Raw genomic sequence first — 18,794 nt, 5'->3', positions numbered from 1 at the left:
TGTGAATCCCAGTTTGGCAATTCGCACTGTATATTTATTTAAGTTAGGGTATGTCGTATTTTCTTCCAGCAGATCCTGGAGTTCCGGTGCGGGTTCATTAAGGCCAATCCAGTTTAAATCATAGGAGGTTTTACCTGAGTTGTAAGGTAAATCTTGCACTTACTTCTGCAAGAAAAATAGGAGGAAGGGGTCCCCGTCTACTCCCAAGACTGGGCATCGGCCTACGGGGAACGCTGCTGCGCTGCGGCCGTGTCGCCACGACCTGCTGCTGCTGCCACCCTCCGTGTTGTTCCCGCTGTAGAGTAGGGCCCCCCTGTGCACGCGTCCGGTACAAGCCGCGAACGGCCTCTCGGCCAAGGGCGTCAGACCCTGGAAGCAGTCGCAGCGGTCGAAGGCTCCTCCGCCGGGGAGGTACGGTCCTCACAGCCCGCGGCCAGGACAGCGGGAGCGCCCCTGACCCGGCTGGGAGCACGCTCGGCCGCCCTCCCGCGGCTGTACGCTGTGACCGCTGACCTAGGAGCCGGCGGGTGCCCAGGTGAGCCCTCCCGGTCCGCCGGGCTGGGCCGTTCCCAGCCGGGGGCGGCCTCGGGCCGCCACAGCCCCCTACGGCGGGGAGGGCTCCTCAGTGCCTCCGCCCGCCCAGCCGCGGGGCTGGGGCTCCCCTCGGGCGGCGGAACGCGCCGGCCTCGCGCGCGCGCCCGGTCTCCTCCGCGCGCGCGCGCGGTGGCGCCGCCGCGCCCCCTTGCCGCCCTGCCCGTAGGCGCGCGGGGCCGGACCGGGCCGGGCGGCGAGTCACGTGAGGGCGCTCAGCTGACTGCCGGGCGGCGCGGCGCGGCGGATGGCGCCGGCGGGCGCTGGCGGAGCGGCGCGGCCTGCGGTTACGGTGAGCGCCAAGGCGGGCGCGCCCGGGCCGGGTACGGCTGCGGCACCGGCTTCTCGGCTCACTGTCCTTCTCCCGCAGATGAACGGGGCCCCGCGGGACGCGGCGGAGCCGGCGCCGGTATGGGAGCGGCCCTGGTCGCTGGAGGAGATCCGAAAGGGCAGCCAGAGCTGGTCCTTGGCCTCGGACGCCGGGGTGAGCGGGGCGGCCGGGCCCGGGCCCGGGCCCGAGGCTGAGCCTGGGACGGGAGGGGTGCGCGGGCCGCGGCTACCCCGGCCGCGGCCTGCCCCGGGGCCTGGGAGGTGTCGGTCGGGGCGGTGCTGCCGCCCGCTGGCCCGAGCGGCGGCCGGGGGTCGGCCTGCCCGCCCGCCTGCCTCGGGAAGGCCGCTCTGGTGGCCCCGGTCAGGGTCCGGCGGCCGGCTGGCTCTCCCGTTGCTTTAACCCACCGGTCCGGGTGAGAACACCAGCATGAGGAGTTGGCCCGAAAGGAAATGCAGAATGAAGCAGGGTGAGACGTGGTCCTAGGTGTACGTGGGGGTGCTCTAGTCTAGACTATTTAATTCGATGCTCAGTTGAAGCGTGTGATCAACTCTGCCTGTGTCACAAACGGTGCCAAAAGAAAAAGGAGTTGGATGCTGACTATTGCTTTTCTCTGTTGTAAACAGCTTCTGCATTTTCTACAAGAGTTCTCACAGCAAACCATTTCCAGGACTCATGAAATCAAAAAGCAAGTAGATGGATTGATTAGTGAAACAAAAGCCACAGACTGTCGCCTTCATAATGTCTTCAATGACTTTCTTATGTTGTCCAATACGCAGTTCATAGAGAATGTGAGTATGTTGTTGTACAGCATCAAGCTTGTACTTCAAACATTGGTGTTGTCCCTTGCTGTAGTGTGGAGAAGTGATTTGACTTTTTGGCAAGTCTGATGTTAATTTAGAGGTGAAGTGGCTTTTCATTGCTTTCTGTTAAAGGGTGTCACAGTTCCTTCATGAGTGATGCGCTAGCCAATATTGGCAGATTGCCTTTTGCCTCTTCTGAGGTACCTTCCTTCTTCCTTCCTTATGTGTGACATGGAGATCAGGGTTTTGTTTTTAGGACTATGAATGAGTTGGGATCTCTGGGATGTCTTGGTATATCTTTACAGGTAGTGTGAATGTAGCATTTGTCTGCACTTGGCTGTCTAAATATGAGGAATGTTATATGATGCTGTAAACTTGCCCAGTGGTGCTATTTTACACTAAAAGCAGTTGGTACTAAAGGTGTTGGACTGCAGGCAGTTGTCTGTTGCATTTGGTCATGATGAGCATATTTATTGGTTAATGTTCCCACTTCATGAATATTGCTGTTTTAGAAACGTAAAAGCTGGACTTGAAAGCCTGTTACAACATTGTATCACTAGGAGCATGTGTATAATTACGATGTAGAGCTTTAACAGTCTTTCAGATTTGTGAAGGGTTTTTTAGCACTGTGAGTTTTATTGGCTATTTTGTTTTGGTCAGCATCATATTCAGGCCACGCATGTCTCATCTGAAGTCATGATGCTATTATTGAAAAGATGCTGGCAGAGGACAAGACGATGAAAATCTGGATTTCTGTTGTGGGGTTTTTTGGTGGTGGTGGTGGTGCTAGTTGTTTGGGGTTTTTTTCAGAGCTGCAATGTCTTCTCTGGCATACCTTTGCTGTTCAGCATAATGATTCTGGTGAGAACAGTTTATACCAAACGTCTTAAATCCTGGGTGCTTGAAGCTGTTTGTTCCCAAATTTAAGTGCACAGAAATAGGTCCTCATTTCTAGTTCTCAGTTTCGTTAATGTGAGAGATCTATCTGTTCCCAGGGGATAACTGCACCTGTGTTTGCGAGATTTGGATTTAGGTTTTCAGGTTCAAGGGAGACTTTTTATTCCCCTGTGTCTCCTTGTAGCTGATCCTACAAAAGAGTGCTAAAAGAGCTGGATGGGAGGGATCATCAGAACAAACTGAAGGCTGAGGGAGGATGTGAACCTTCTCTGTAAGTACAGGAGAAGGGTAAACACTAAGGAAGGAGAGCTACTAAATGACAGAAAACAAAAGGAAAATAGAAAGCCCATAAGTAAACTTAGATTTGACTTTGAAGGTTTCTAGAATAGCTTTATGTTAGGGGGGTTAAAACAGTGCTTTTCTTAACATATTCAAGTCAATCTGTGAACAGGGTTAAATGGTCAACTTGTCTTCTACTACTGCAGTGACATTTGCAGTCTTGAATTAGGTCAGTTGGGTTGAGAGGCTGCCTGATGGTAACCTCAGGGTGATGACTCCAGTGCATGAAGGAGGCTATGAAGATGCTTGGCATCATCCATGGCTTCTTTTTTTAAATGTGTAATGAATTAATGTGTAATTAATTACACATTAACGGTGTATTTTATTTTGGTGGTGGTGCCTGTGGTTTAGCCCCTGCAGCAGTATGTTGTTCTTACTTGAATTAATTTTGCTTGACTTTTTAGAGGGTGTATGATGAAGAAGTGGAAGAGCCTATTCCCAAAGCTGATGCCGGAGACAAAACAGAGCAGGTAGTTAACTTAAGCTGCCTTGAGTGTTGGCAGTATGTTTGCAGCATTTGTCTACCTTCTCATTTTCAAACTTACTTTGTGGACATTTACAGCTTACAAACCAAACTGTTTCCTTTCTCCTTGAAGTCTCTCTCTTGGATGGCGTGTGTCATTCAAACATAGAGTTGACAGTAACATTGGAGGCTACTACAGTGTATGATAATCTGTTAGGGCCTCCCCAAGCTCAATGCTGCGTCCAGTAGACAAGGCTTATGTGTTTATTTTCAAATGGCTATGCATGTTTTTTCAGCAAGCGAACTGAAGCCTTGGGCCTTCTTACTGGATTCAGAGGTAGTGAATTAGGGAAGCAGAATCTGACTGCAATTCCTAGAGATAAAAACTCAGAGAGCTTTTTATGTATCTTACAGTCTAGATGTATTATACCATAAATGTTCCCTTAATGGACTGGGAGCTAGTGTGGATGTTTAGAACACCTCTGTTTCTGGGAGTGATAAAGGTGAATTAAATCAAGCAAAAAAATGTTCTGAATGTCTTTCTCTTACATATAATGAAAAAGCTTTCATTGTACTAATTTGAAGTTAAAATTTTGCATCCATGTTGCAGTGAGATTGGGTCTTGAGTAAAATGCAATGAGAATGTGTTGTTGTTCCTGTTACTAAAGGAAAAGACACGGGAACAGAAAGAAGCTGATCTGATCCCCAAAATCCAAGCAGCAGTGAATTATGGGTTGCAAGTTCTGGACAGTGCGTTTGAACAGCTAGACATCAAAGCAGGCAACTCTGACTCAGAAGAGGAAGAAAGTAACGAAAGGGTGGAACTGATACTTGAGCCAAAGGTACAGAGACCTGTTCTTGCTGGGACCATGGGTTTGTGTTTCGCTTTGTTGGACTTGCTCTTTGTTTCTGTCAGCAGTGTCACTGCATTGCTATAAAATTGATATTCATTACCTAAAAAGAGCATCTGATGACTATATCTGAAGGAGAAGTGCTCCTTGCTGAGCTATTCTTTGTGTAGCCTGCTTGTCTTGCAATTGGGTTAGCCTTAAGGTATGACACCCTAAAGGGAGTTAGTTTAACAGCAGTGAACTTGGAAAGGGAAGCCTCAATTCTGGGTGGAGTGGGACCTTTAAATTTCGTGCTTTTTAGATACAAACCGTCTCTTAAGAGGTGGTTTTTAGTCTCCCAGTAATTAAGAACCCTAGGTGCAGGATTTGGGATAAAACTGATGCCTGCAAGTCTTTGCAAGGATATTCTTCTGTTAGATGACACCTAGAAAACCAGTTGGGACCACACAAATGAAAGTAGCCCCCTTCTTTGACTGTGTTAAAAAGGAGTAAACGTCAGCTGGCCCACCCAGTTGCATGCTAACTTGAAGCATGTGTCTGGTGGGACTCACTTTAAACAAGCTTGTATCTTCCATGAGTTAAAACAAGAGGCGTAAGACTTCTATCTTCATCAGCAATGTAGAGCTGTTCCTAGATGTCAGAAAGACCTGATGTTGTCTTTTTCCAGGATCTCTATATTGACAGGCCTTTACCTTACTTGATTGGCTCTCAGCAGTTTATGGAACAAGATGATGTTGGCCTTGGAGATATCTCTAGTGAAGGTATGTGCTGGCATGATCTTCTATTCCTATGCGAGTAATTAGTTCCTCATCTAAGACTTTGGTCTGTTTTAACTCACAGCTTGGGTTATACTGTGTAGTGTTTCTGCATGTTTAGATGCACACTGTAATTAGCTGAGGAAAAAAAAAAGTGCATCATGCTGTAACAACTACTTTTCTGGTATGCAAAGCAGTAAATTCTCAGTAACTTGTCCTGGTTTTGGCTGGGATAGAGTTAATTTTCTTCATAGTAGCTGGTATAGTGTTATGTCTTGGATTCAGTATGAGAAGAATGTTGATAACACACTGATGTTTTCAGTTGTTGCTAAGTAGTGTTTAGACTAAGTCAAGGATTTTTCAGCCTCTCATGCCCAGCCAGCAAGAAGGCTGGAGGGGCACAAGAAGTTGGGAGGGGACACAGCCAGGGCAACTGACCCAAATTGCCCAAAGGGGTATTTCATACCATGTGACGTCATGCTCAGTATATAAACTGGGGGGAGTTGGCTGGGGGTGGGCGGATGACTGCTCAGGAGCTAACTGGGCATCGGTCTGAGTGGTGAGCAGTTGTATTGTGCATTACTTGTTTTGTATTTTCCAATTCTTATTATTATTATTGTCATTTTTTTATTATTATTATCATTATTATTTTCTTCCTTTCTGTTCTATTAAACTCTCTTTATCTCAACCCAAGAGTTTTACTTTCTTTTTTTCCTGATTCTCTCCCCCATCCTACTGGGTGGGGGGGAAGTGAGTGAGCAGCTGCATGGTGCCAGTTGCTGGCTGGATTTAAACTATGACACCTGTGCTCTGTGTATTAGAAATGCAAAGTTCTGTAATTTTAGCAGCCTTCAAAGCTCTTCCAAACCACTCTCTTTTCCACCTGATTTTTAATTCTCATCACAAAGCCTTTAAAGTTGCTGTTGATATGTCTAGTGACCACATTGCTCTGTGTACAGATGTCATGTCTGATCTTAAATTTTCTGTTTTCATTTAAAATAGAAGGATCAGTAGATAGTGATCGTGGAAGTGTAATTGACAGTGAAGAGAAGGATGAAGAGGTAAGTGACAAGTGACAGAGCACCAGCTACTTTGGGCATTCATGAGTCCTTGGTGTGTGTGAGGCCATTAGCTACCACTTCTCTTTTTCGTGGGGGGTATCAAGATAATATTGCACAATGTCTGTTCCCTATGTCAGTTATGGTTAATGTGCTTTTCATTATTATTCTTATGCAGTAGTTTCCTCTGCAGCTTTTCAGAGGAGCAATGAAGTGGTGTTGGCTCTAACTGCTATTATAGTAGAATACTTCAAACTGAAGTGTTTTATTCCAGTCTAATTTCACTTTGTGAAGCAAATTGGATTCTTATCAAGAATTGCATTTATGGAGAACAAATCTGTTGTAAATTACAGTTACAAAGAATGGGATGGAGACTAACAGGAGCAAGTTTAAAGCTTAAGTAGGTGTCAGTAATGTACCTTCAGGCTTTGCATCATAAATCTGCTGCATTGGGCTATCAATTTCTGATATGTTTTGCCTGCCTTGGCTGGGATGTCTCTGCTTTGTAACTGTGCTATGGAAGCACTCCCTTTTTCCTGAGGAGTTTGATTTTGGTGTCTTTGCTCAATTAAAGTTAAATCCCTTTTGAGTTACTCAAATGCAATGTCAGATGGAGCTTGCTGTCTTTGCTAAATTAATGACTTCCTAGTGAGCTCCATTCATAAAGATGGTCAGCGGTGGGGAAAAAATTCCTTGGTCAGGTCATGGTGAGATCATCTGAATGTCCAAACTTAAGCAAGTCCAGAGTTTCTGGGCCCTCTCCCTTAACACTGGACAAAGTAATACTTGTCTTTGGGTCTCTTGTGTTCCAGGAATCAGATGATGAATTTGGAAACCCTAGTGAAGATGACCAAAAGACGGTACGGTTATATACCCTGGTACATACCTGAAAGACTTTCCACTTGTGACACAGTGAGGATGCAAGAAAGAGGAGATAAGAGCTCCAGACAATTAACTGTTAAAAACTCTGATTAAGCCTGATTTGTATAACTTTGTATGGGAAGGTTGTCCTGGCCAGATGGTACTGTGTTGTGAAATTGAACCTGGCTTGGGCTTAAAGACATGCTTGCAAGCCATCATTAGATGCAAAGTGTATGTGGGATGGCATTGCCTGATGTGTGTTTTCCCCAGGAATTACTTTGGAGCCATGAGAGTTCAAAGAATCTACCCCAGGAAAACTAGGCTTCTGTGGGATTATTGGGTCTATAAATAAAATTCTAAACTTGCTATGCAGGAAGTAAGAAACAGTGCAGTTTGGCTATGACATGAAATCAAAGATGTGAACAGTATTAAATGTTTGAAAAGTATGTCCATTTGGATAATGAATGAAAAGGGAAAATAAATTTTTAGATTGAAAAATTCAAGCCTGACTTTAGTTGTTTGCAGTAGGTGGTAGTAGGAGAAGGCATCTTACCCATGTTTAGATGTGCCACTGCAAAAGACTTTTATGTGAGGATCCTCAATCTGAAATGATTTAGTACCAAAAGAACAATGTTTCAAAAAGCAACCCTTTTTTAATCTATGTATTAATAAAACAATGTTACAAAAGCACTCAGATATTACATTAAGCTGTATTGACCTTTATAGGGTAACTTTGTATGCGTGATATATTTTAAGATGAGCAAGAATCTTTGGGTTGTTCGTGATTTATTTCACTTCTGGGCCCCTGTCCATGCTGGCCCCCAGCTCACAATTCACTTAATCTTTTTCATCCTCTTTTTCTTATTGACATGACTGAAGCCAAGATGTGGGCATGTATTGTCTGTCATTCTGCTATCCACCTTATGAATAGCTCAAGATGATATAATTTTTTACTAGCTGATCACAATGTTCCTGAGTTAAAGCTAAATACTAGGTCATTAGTGGAGAGGAGTTTCTAAACTAAGGGAAGCAGCACAGCCAAAGCAGTTCAGGCTTGTGTAGAGTAGTGCTATGCTCCTTGTGAGCAGAGCCTTAGTGTCCACAGTTGCATCTCTGGTCCAGAAATGTTCGGTGACGCAGCACAGGGGGTGTACTAGAGAATGCAGCAACTTTTATGGAGCTAGAGGCACTCCTTCCTTACCTCTTAAAAGCTGTGAAGTACCCCAAACTGGCTGAATGTTTCCCTCTTTCAGTAAGTTTGCTTTGAATATTTAATCTAAGCAGATGTAGTTTTGTGCTTGTTTTGTATGCCAACTTCAGGGGAACACAACAGGCTATTATGTTTTTTTTAGAGGACAGCACAGATGAGTGATGAAGATGATTTCGATGGCTGTGACCTCTTTGACTCTGAAAAAGAGGAAGATGAAGATGGAGACTTAGATGAAAGCACAAGGCCTGTAAGTAATCGTTGCCTTCCTGGAGGGAGAGATTTGACTTCCCTCATGAAAAATCTGTCCTTAGAGGGATTATAATGGTAGCCCTCAGTTACCTGGGATGGGATCCTGTGGAGATGGCCTGTAAAAATTGTGAATAGTCTTTCAACATGGTTGTTCAGGCTTTAGCCCTTTAAACTAGGGGACTCCTGCACCCTAAGCTGGCATCAAAGCTGTCTTTAAAGTTCATTAAGAAATCCCTTGTTGCATTTGTGTATGGTAAATGCTTCTTGCTTGTCATGCTTTCAAAATGAAGTGACATTAAAAATTATGTGATCATAAGGGACTAGAAATAGCTTTTTTTTTTCTCTTGATGCACGCGTAATCCCTTAATTGCTTTCTTCATAGAAAGCTGTATTGCCTCTTCTGAGGACTTCAATCAAAGTCTAGACAGGATATTGTACAAGTGAGGCTATTGAATACAGTATTTATAATTGCAATTGCATCAAATTGGTAATATAAGGAATAGGCTGTTATTTGTCCCTACTCCTTAGAAAAAGAAGAGGCCAACATCATTTGCAGATGAGCTGGCAGCCCGAATCAAAGGAGAAGTACCAGTCAAACAGGATGAAGAGCGTTCATGTAAGTTAACTCTTTAGTTTTGATAACTGCTTGTGAGATAGTGGGGGACTTGTGAGAGAGTTGGACAGGAGATTCTGTATAAGAGTATGTGAAGTTATACTGATCTGTTATATGAATACGTATTAGGTGAAAGCCCAACAAGAGGAATTAAAGACACTATCTTGTGTTCTGAAAAACTTTTTGGCCATAACTTACAGGATTGAATTGGAATTCACTGAGTGTTATAGTGGAAAGCACATTGCTTTCAGGTGAGACAGGTTACTCCCCAAGCACACATGTTATTGGAAAGGTTTTCTCTCCAATCTGATTCTCCCTCTGCATGCAAAACTGCCTGTTTGACCACATGTACTTCCTCCTGTTTCAAGTAAGTATGTGGAAACCACTGGTCGCTGTAGTCTTTCCATGAGCTCTACGGTGGAAAACCCCTCAAGCAGTAGATTTGTGCTTTCATGTGGTGTACATTGTTTGTTTTTTCCTCTTTGTAGCTTAAATATACTGAGTTTTGAGGAACTTTTACTTGCTACTGTTTCCAGTGATATTTTAGACTAAATACTGCATTTACTTTTGTGTCCCTTTCAAAAGGAGAGACCTCGGTCAAGTAGTCATTCTTGCAGCAAAGCAGGAGTTGAAAATAGCTGACTGAAACTGGGTTGGCAACTGCTTGTGAGCCTGCTTTTGACTGATAATTTTGAAAGCATGAACAGGCAAGAACAGTGTGTGTATGTGTTCTTGCATGGTTCAAACAATCAAGCTAGGTCTGTGGATATCAGTATAAAACCTACCAGCTTGCCTTGTTCAGTTACTGGGAAATCTTCTATTCATTGGAATAACCTTGTGATTGTAGGGCCAGAGGAAATAAAACTGTGGCTTTGCTTTTGGTAGCTGAATCAAGCTACCATGGTCTGAAGCCATTTGAGATGCTCAAAGGTTCTGCATGCTCTGTGTGGGATCTGTACCATCTGGAATGCTGTGTTGCTCTCTGGCATCTCAGGTGACATTAATCTGTGTTTGGGCAACTGTGTTGAACCCACAGTGTCTGTCGAAATGATGCTACTACAATTTTAAGTGCTAATTTTAGAACCTGTACTTCGTAGAGTTGCTTCAGTGTGCTGATTCACATGAAAACATATAGGTCAGCTTGGTTAGATTATTTTTTTGGGTTCTTTTTACCATAGCTTGATCACAGCCTACAAGTAAAGGTGGACTATTTTATTTTTGCCTTGAAATTTTTTTCTTAAAGCCCTGTCATCGGAGACCAAAACAAGGAAAACCCTGAAAGAGAAGAAGGAAGTTAGAGTTCCATCGGATGGTAGGGTATCCTCCTCTCTTGTTTTTGAATTGTGGGTTGGATTGTAAGACACTGCTTAAGAAATTGTGGCATCTAGTCTAGAAACTGGGTAGGATATCAGTGAGCATCCTTCAAGGTGCGTGTGTAAACAAATCTAGGTTGTGATGTGCGTGTAAAACAAAGCTAGAAACAGGCTTAGTGAGAGTTCCTCCTTCAATGTGGTCCTGTGGAGCAACCACATACAACCCAATCTGTCTACAGCAGCTTCTCAGTATGTGTCATGTTTATAAGAGAGAGGGGATGTGATCAAACTAGTTTTTATTTTGGTTGTCTCTTTAATTCTATTTCCTGAAACTTGGTCAGTCCCACCACAGCTCTTGGCTGTTGTGCTTTCTAGATGAAGATGATGACATCTTCAAGCCTCCTAAGCTGACTGATGAAGACTTCACACCATTTGGTTCTAGGGGTGGCCTCTTCAGTGGTGGAACAGGTCTCTTTGACGATGAAGAGGTGAGAATGAGAGGATAGAAATTGAGTGTGTGCCCCCTTTTAAAAACAACAAAAAAGTTCCTCACAAATTCCCACCTCTGGAGGGCAGGGAGGGGAAACAGCATTTTGTTGCTTGGTAATATTCAAGTGTAGTGTGACAGTATAGCTTTCCAGTGGAGAAACAGAACTACACGAGTGAGGTGCTTATGTTCCCCTTGGCACAAAGCCTTTTCTTGAGCAGTGGTGCTGATGAGAGATGCAAGTGTGGTTCTAGCATTACATTAGACAGGTTCTAATTCCAGTAGAGCTTACTCAGCACCTCACTTTTATCTATGAAGGTAAACCAAATGTTATACAGTTGGTTTATTATAAAATAGCAGATTTCCATTAAAATGCCTGTGAGATTACTGAGTTTTGTCATTCTCTCTTTCTCCCTGGGTGTGGGAGAAGTTAGAGAGGAAAGGGAACATGATGCCCTTCCCACTTTATCTTTCACATACCATGTCTGGACAATGATGCTGTTAAAAGTTCCCTATTGCAATTATGCTGTGTTCTTTCTTCTAGTTATTGTACAATTCCTGGGTTACCTGCATTGGCAAGAAAAGTTAACCTTAAGCATACTCTTCTGCTATGTATCCAGAGTTAACTCGATGAAGGAATGGCACAAATTGCATTTCTGACCTTATTTTAGCATTGTTTGTGCATGTGAAAGGGGATAGAAACTCAATGTCAGGGATCATTAAGAATCTGATAGTACAGCTGTGTAAATTATTGCCTCTGATTTTATCATGCAGCTGATATTGGTAATAGTCAAGGTTAGTCCAGAATAGTAGCCAAACTGTTGCCTTTATGGGATGTTGTGTTCCTCGTTGCAACTAGAACAAAAGTCAGGTGTTCCTTGGAGCCGAGGAGGCTATTAGACTGAAATATGGAAGGAGGCCACATGTACAGCTGACCTCAAGCTTACTGTGCCAGAATATAGCGAACAAGCACCAAACAGGGGAATTGTGTGAAGGGAAGAGGATAGTTCTATGCAATGCTTTCCACTCAAATACAGCCTTTATTGAAAAAATATGAATGTGCTTTCTTTTTGAGTGGCAGCCAACAGCTTTAAAAAAAAAAAAAATAAAAAAAAAAAATCCACTAGTGCAAGCCAGCTTTGTGTCAGTGCAAATTCAGGTGAAGCTATGATTAGAACCTCTTGGTTGCTTATTGCCAGGACTACTTTCCTCATCCTGTACACACAGGACAGCCAAGCAGATTTGTCTGTGATTGTTGCCTGCCTGCATACGCTTGTTCTTGGTTTTCTGTTACCTGAAAGTTAATCACCTAGGAAAGGTAACTTACTGTCTTTTACCTTGTGCAATGGAGGAGGCCTTGCTGTACCAGAAGGCAGCCACAGTAGATCAACAGGCAAATAGTAACTGATAAATGTGCAATTAATCACTAACATCCCTGGCATAGCCCTGTGCTCCCCTATCTTAAGTATTGCTCCCTTCTTTCCACAAAGCTTTATACAAAGACCATGCATTTTGAGTCTCCAGGTAGGCAACCTCTAATACCCAACTTCCCATAAGAGAAAGGCTTTCAAGAAACTAAGTGGTCAGTGCTCATAAGATCTGGAGGTTTCCTGGAAATCTGGACTTTTGTGGGAGTGTCCTGCAATGCTTTTGAGCTATAATGTCGATCTCTGCACCATACAGGTGTCTTAACGTCCCCTTAGCAACAACAATATAAATCATTCATCTTAATCATGTGAAGTTCAGCAGTATTTTTATGCTTGTCCTGACCTGAATTCTTCCTTCAAACCTTACTGTATAAGCTTCAATAGGAAAGCTTAGAAGGGTGTAATCAGGACCTAAACAGCTGTAGATTAATTAGTGTAAGCCCTTGAAGATGTGCAAATAGAAAGTCATTCCTTCTCTGCAATAAACAGACTGATGATCAGTGTAAATTAAATTTTAGAAGACAGAAAGCTATTCTTCTGCATGTATGCACTCAAGTTAATGATTGAGTACCTAGGTTTAAATCTATATGAGCAGACATCTTTTTGAGAAGGGAGTGGTGGTTACCTCCTCTGTCTTGGCTTAGAAGTGGATATTCAATGTGGGAAAATCAGCAGCTGTCTTTTCCTGCAAAAAACAAATTCACCACTTCCACCCCTTTGCATTTTCTTCTACAATCAGAGTGATCTTTTTGCTGAAGCACCAAAAGAAGAATCAAAAGAGAGGGAGGAGCGAGTCCCAATAAGTGAAGGTAAGAACCAATTATTGCCTCCTGTAGTCCTGTCTATGCTGTGATTTATCACCACTAGCAGCTAGACTGTTTTGTTTCCAAACTAGAAAGTCTGAAGTAGCAATTGTTGACAAGTCTCTTCTTCTTCCCAGTCTTAATAGAGAACAGCTGTGTTTTCCTTGAATTTTAAATATTTTTGTTCTCTATAATCTCTTACACACACCTACTTTCCTGGAGCTAAAAGGATGTCCTTACTGATGTTGACAGAGCTTTCTGCACGCACTGGGATCCTGCTGCTGAAGAGTACTTTGCAGGATCCAGTTGTGGGTTTGAGTGGAGTAAAGATTTCTTATTGCAGATTAATGCACATCTGAGTTTCCCATTAGCTGCATATCTAGACCCTTAAGGAGTCTGAGCACACATTCTGTACTGCTGCAGCCTTTACTGAAGCATTGTATTTGATGAATTTTCAGATATGGATTGGGAGACTAAGCCATTTTGTTTTGAGGGTATTGTATTGAAGTAGGTTTGAGTGTGTGAAAGTGAACTCCTGTAAATAATGCTATGTGTAAATGTATATCATGTTTATAAGCTTCAGTTCAGTAGAGCTGTTTTGTGGAGTTTTAATGGAGGAAGAATAGCTAGACTGTTATATATATCTCTGCAAACCCCCAGAAGTTCAAGTAGAATGTCTAAAGAGTTCTGAGCTGTTGAGAAAAAAAAAAAATGGAGCTTAGAAGACTTCTCAGATTCCTATTTCTATGGTAGAGTTCTGAAAGCTTTGACAGCATAAAGCAAGTGCATCCATTTGTATTGTACTTCCTGTGATTTCAGCGTCCTCTACAAAGTCATTAAAGAAAGTTCCTGCAGGTGCAGTATCTCTCTTCCCAGGTATGATTCATTCAATAGCAAATTGCTTCATGCACAAAATGTTCTTTTCTTTAAAACCTGCTGGGGAGGTTTTAAAGAATAAAACTATCCAAATACAGCAGCATTGCATTGCTCAATCATATGCTTAATGACAAATACAGGTGCTTCTACCATGCTACGCCTAAACTGCAGCATGCTTTATGGATAATCAAGATTCTGTAGGAGCTCTGAAGGTAGAGATCATTGATGGCAGATGTTAGCAGCTGCCAGCTTCCAGTGTTATGCTATGAACTTTTAAGAATGTGTGTTACTTTAACTAATATTATACAGCTTACGTCTGCAGTGCACGCAGTCACACCTTCCGTCTATACTCTGAGAAGGAAGTGCATTTTGATCTTTCAGATTTGATCATATTCCCCTGGGTTAACAGAAGAACAGTTTAAACATCAAGTTGCTCTATTTTTGTGGCACAGGTAAATAAGACCAATCTTGTTTCTCTGGTTTTGGTTAGGAGGATCTGCATACATGCAGAAGGATCAGATCTATAACTCAGAGCTAAAAAAAAAAAAAAAAAAAAAAGTATTGTACTAAGATCCCTGTTCCATATCGGACTTAAGGCTGAGCAATGAAAAGAAATGTTTCACCAGTCTCTTTGAATCAACTGACTTTGATTTCTGTCTCTGTGTAGGGTCATCACCTAACTGAGTTACCTTACTTTTATCTTTTGCCCTTTATTAAGAAAGGCCTATTTTAAGACTATGGCTTCAGTTAACTGAGCCCTCAGTCAGGATAATTTTTAGAGTAGGATTTATACAAATACAGCCTTTTTACTCCAGGATCAAAGATATGCATTAGCAATGGTCATTTGACATAAGATGTGGTAGCAAAGTTTAAGACAGCAGATTGATGTTTTCTTTATCCTTTGCTCTTTCTTGGAGGTACTGTTGCATAAGCAGTGCATTTCCCATTGTTCTAATAGTGTCCTGTTCTAGTTCATCAGGAATTAATTTATATGTAGCATTTATTCAAAGTCTTCAGTTCCTCCCTCTCAGTAACTTGTAGACAGGCTAAAGTCACCAGAGAAAAACCAAGATTGAGGCTCCTTTGCTATTCAAAGTCGCTTGATGAACACGTTCCCAGTGAACAGTTTGTTTAGGAACCTGAGAATGTTTAATAATTAATCAAACTTTGTTGCTGTATTCCTGTCAATTCTGTGGCACTTTCTAATTGCATGATATACTTTTTTAATAATAAACTGCTGCTGTGCTGGTCAAAATTCATGCAGTCTGCTGACTTTTAACCAAATAGCAGTTGTTCTACTTTCTGTCAAACTTTCAATTAAAGTCTCCCTCTTTCCTCACCGCCCTCCCCCCCCACCCCCAGCCCTGTTTTCAAGCATCTGTACATAAGTAGCAAAAAGACAAGCATAGAGCCAGGCTGCCAGTTTTTACCAAAAATGCTAAAAGTGTTTGCAGACAATCTATCAACATGCACATATCACTTAAGCAGGATTTTTCCACACCAGATGTACAAGAAACAGTTGTTACCAGATTACTCTAGTTGATCCCTGCCATATCTGAAGTACACAGGAATCTCGGGACCAAACTCAGCCTCATACTGCAGTACTGCTTGAGGTCTTGCATGACAAGTGCAGCTCCTTGGGAGAACTGTCTCCTGTCCTTCCCTCTCCTCAAGCATCTTACCACTTTTATTTGTCCACAATGGTGTGGCTTACTGATTAGTGAAGTAGGACTCTGGTTTGGGAAGTCCATAGGGGCAACAGTGTGGGACTGCTGGGTCTGTTCCTAGAGGAGATGAGCAGGTTTGAGGAAGAAGTGATTGCAGTGAGAGTGAGGGGCCATCTGTCTGTGACTTGGCTTTATCAGGAAGTTTCTAGCTAATGCTTTTGATGTGGCATTGTTGCAGGAGTGCATTAAAAGTTGCTGTGATGGAAGCTGCCTGGCTTCACTTACTGTAGCACAAGTTCAGCTGGCAATGATCTCTGTGTGGCTTTGGATTTTTTTGTTGTTGTGGTTTTTTTTCCCCATCTGACCTGCAGGAGGAAATGATGTATTTAGTTCCACTGTAATTGTGGAAAAAGACAAGAAATCTGCAGCACAGAGCATAGAGAAAACTCCTAAACAGCCTGGGAAAGTTGTTCTGTTTGATGATGATGATGATGATGACTTCTTTGTGGGAGCAACCAAAAAGCCTCCAGATTCAGGTACGTCTATACATGCACAGTGGAAGATTAAACGTTAAAGGTCATCAAAATTCAAACTGATGAGAACCAATGAGTTACAAAATTCAAACTTGCATCATTGCTACTTCAGCTTGGGTTTTTTTGATTTGGTTTTTTTTTTGTGGCGGGGAGGGTCTGTTATTGGCATTTCTTTTCCTCAGAGTGGTGTGGGACTGGTTTATTTGTACATGCTCTCCACTGACTTTCCTCTCTTAGGATGCTCCTACAGCTAGGGCAGTATCTAGACTTGAATCAGGGAAATGGTGCAGACTTTATTCACACAGCTCTGAGTCCCTGTGCCCAACATGCCATATTGGCAGGGTCTAGGCCTTTAGAGATGCCAAGCCAATACAAAACACTGCCTTTAGAGGTGCCAACTGACTCTACCGCAATGCTTGTTGACTGCACTCTCTGTCACCAGTGCTCTGAGATAAGTGGAGTGGTGTTTCACTTTGAGAGCTTGTCTAGCTTTTTCTCTTAAAGACTCCTGATGTTTGTAATCTTTAAAAAGGGAGCATGGTATCTTTTGAGACTCTGGTATCTTATCTTGTTCAGTAGTGGCTGTTCTGTTCTCATCATTCCCTGTTTGTTTTGTCTCTTAACACAGTCAAGTCCACAGCTGACTTATTTGATGATGATGAAGAAGGTGACTTATTCAAGGAAAAACCTGCCATTCCTGCTGTGGTTGCTGGCACAGCTAAAGAAACAGAAAGTCATAGGGAGACAGTCATGGAAAAAAAGGTAATGCCATATAAATGGATCGTATGGCTAAGGTTTTAGGAAGAAGTTACTACCGCAGCTGAAGTAGTCTTTCCGTGTACAACACTATGGAAGTGCCATATTTGTGAAACAGCACTAGGTTCATGGGGTCTTCTATGACCCGAGTGCTTCAGGGATCCTTAAATGCCTTTTGCCTCTCAAACTTTGGGTGTATTTGAGGTTTTTCTTGTGTGGGCAGTGATGGGAAGAATCTTATTAAGGCAGGATTGAAATGAGAGCAAAATGAGAAGCCTCTAATAATAAAAAATGATTATGAAGTTCATGCCTGAAATGAAACCAGCCTGACTTAAGAACCTTTGGTGTCACAGTTCTGTGTTGCAGAGACTGTGTCTGCGCTTATACCAACCGCTGATAACAACTTAACTGGTAACTCCTTGTATGTATTGTCGCAATGGAAGGTGGATGTCAGAGTTCTACCTAAGCATACACAATACTTGGAGTGTTTAAAAAGCTGTTTTTCAGCTGAAAACTCTTAAGGTGTAGAAAGCTCTAAATGCTGTCCTGAGGACACGTGTACAGAGTTAGGGGAGCGTCCTAACGCCCAGTCCACTTTCATTTTCAGAGCAGCGTTTTGAGGAAAGTAGTAATGCTCTTTGCTCTATGGCAGAGGTTGTATATACTCATTTTATACATATTTGCTGTCCAAGGAGTATTTGAACAACATAATGACCAACAATGACTCTTTTCCCCTCTGGACTGAGAAGCAATACAATGGTGGGGATGTCTAATGCAAATTGCTGTAGGATTTTCTCCGTGTTGCCTTATGAGAAGCACCTGAGCACAAGAGCCAAAACCAGCTTCTATTTCTGGTGCAGTGCAAGAGTATCCATGGTCAATGGAGCTGGACTGGTGGTGGGAGGTCATCCAGTGCCATTGCTCTGATCTCATAGCACTTGGCATTCCTGGAGGAGAGGATGAGAACTGCTTCAGTAGCACCACTCCTGCTGTCAGGAAGTGAGGGCTGTTTTATACTCCAAGCTTGCTGACAGTTGTACTTGGGTCTGGAATCATTCTGAGTTTAATGGCAATATAGCTGGTGGCAGGCTGGGGCTGTGCTGTGCTAATGCAGGAAATGATGGCTGGCACAATCTGCCCTCTTCCTTTACAAAACACAGCTTGCTAAAAGAAACATTTTTGTTTAACTCACAAGGTAGGGCTGCGTGAGTTGCTGCGTACATTTTTCTGCTAAGAAGGATGGTGGTGGGAGGAGAGGCATATGGTAAGACCTGCAAGTCACTCATGCATAGCTCTGGCTGCATGTGAGGAACTCACTCAGCACATGAGTTTTGGACTTCAGCCCATGGGTGACAAGCTTGTGTTCTGTCCTTTCAACTGGTGGGATGCTGCCAGCAGCGTGCTTCTTAGAAAGGGTCATATGATGTGCCTGCCTTTACTGAATCTAAATGGGTGCTGATGTAGTGTTTTTATTTGTCCTAAAGAGTCAACCATCTTCAGGTGAGGACTTCAAACCTTTACCTGAAATGCCTCCAAGAAAACAGAGGGGCCTCTTCTCTGATGAGGAGGATTCTGAAGTGAGTATCTCTTTAATAAATCCCTACAGAAATCTGAGTAATTCTGACTTCAGTCCACTCATATCTGGGGACTCCTTATTTATCTGTAGGATTGGGAACTCTGACATCCATGCATCTACTACCAGCCATCCTGAAAGTTCCTTCTTGCTCCAAGAGTGAAATCTCTGGGAATGTTTTCCCTCTCTTCAGAGAGTTAAAGTTGTGTGGTGTACACAGGCATAAATTGAAAGCCTGAAGAGAAGAAAGATCAGCAAATCAAGAGCAAGAATCATGAAAGACTGCATATATTTAATCTTGTGCCCTCGGCTTCCAGCTAGCAATTAATCTGCAAAACTGA

The 18,794-nt window shown here is 43.0% G+C and overlaps 1 protein-coding gene across 7 annotated transcripts in view; it reads left to right on the top strand.

The window, feature by feature from the left end:
* Positions 1–740: 740 nt before the first annotated feature.
* Positions 741–18,794, top strand: part of LOC142030191 (WASH complex subunit 2-like) — a 38,392-nt gene continuing 20,338 nt past the window's right edge. For 6 of the 7 annotated variants that reach the window (XM_075025952.1, XM_075025951.1, XM_075025953.1 and 3 more), the window contains exons 1-17: positions 741–883; positions 962–1,075; positions 1,546–1,710; positions 3,363–3,428; positions 4,090–4,263; positions 4,940–5,033; positions 6,030–6,088; positions 6,898–6,945; positions 8,299–8,403; positions 8,934–9,021; positions 10,262–10,330; positions 10,707–10,819; positions 12,985–13,054; positions 13,868–13,924; positions 15,963–16,127; positions 16,753–16,886; positions 18,365–18,457. In XM_075025952.1, coding sequence (XP_074882053.1) covers positions 839–883; positions 962–1,075; positions 1,546–1,710; positions 3,363–3,428; positions 4,090–4,263; positions 4,940–5,033; positions 6,030–6,088; positions 6,898–6,945; positions 8,299–8,403; positions 8,934–9,021; positions 10,262–10,330; positions 10,707–10,819; positions 12,985–13,054; positions 13,868–13,924; positions 15,963–16,127; positions 16,753–16,886; positions 18,365–18,457 — 1,659 coding nt within the window. In that variant the 5' untranslated portion in view covers positions 741–838. The remainder of the gene's footprint in view (positions 884–961; positions 1,076–1,545; positions 1,711–3,362; positions 3,429–4,089; positions 4,264–4,939; positions 5,034–6,029; positions 6,089–6,897; positions 6,946–8,298; positions 8,404–8,933; positions 9,022–10,261; positions 10,331–10,706; positions 10,820–12,984; positions 13,055–13,867; positions 13,925–15,962; positions 16,128–16,752; positions 16,887–18,364; positions 18,458–18,794) is intronic. The other variant, XM_075025949.1, reaches the window with a different exon arrangement.

Source organism: Buteo buteo, chromosome 4 (genome assembly GCF_964188355.1).
Source record: "Buteo buteo chromosome 4, bButBut1.hap1.1, whole genome shotgun sequence".
Lineage (NCBI taxonomy): Eukaryota > Metazoa > Chordata > Aves > Accipitriformes > Accipitridae > Buteo > Buteo buteo.
Note: the sequence above shows the minus strand (reverse complement) of the source record. Positions and strands in the feature narration are given on the sequence as shown.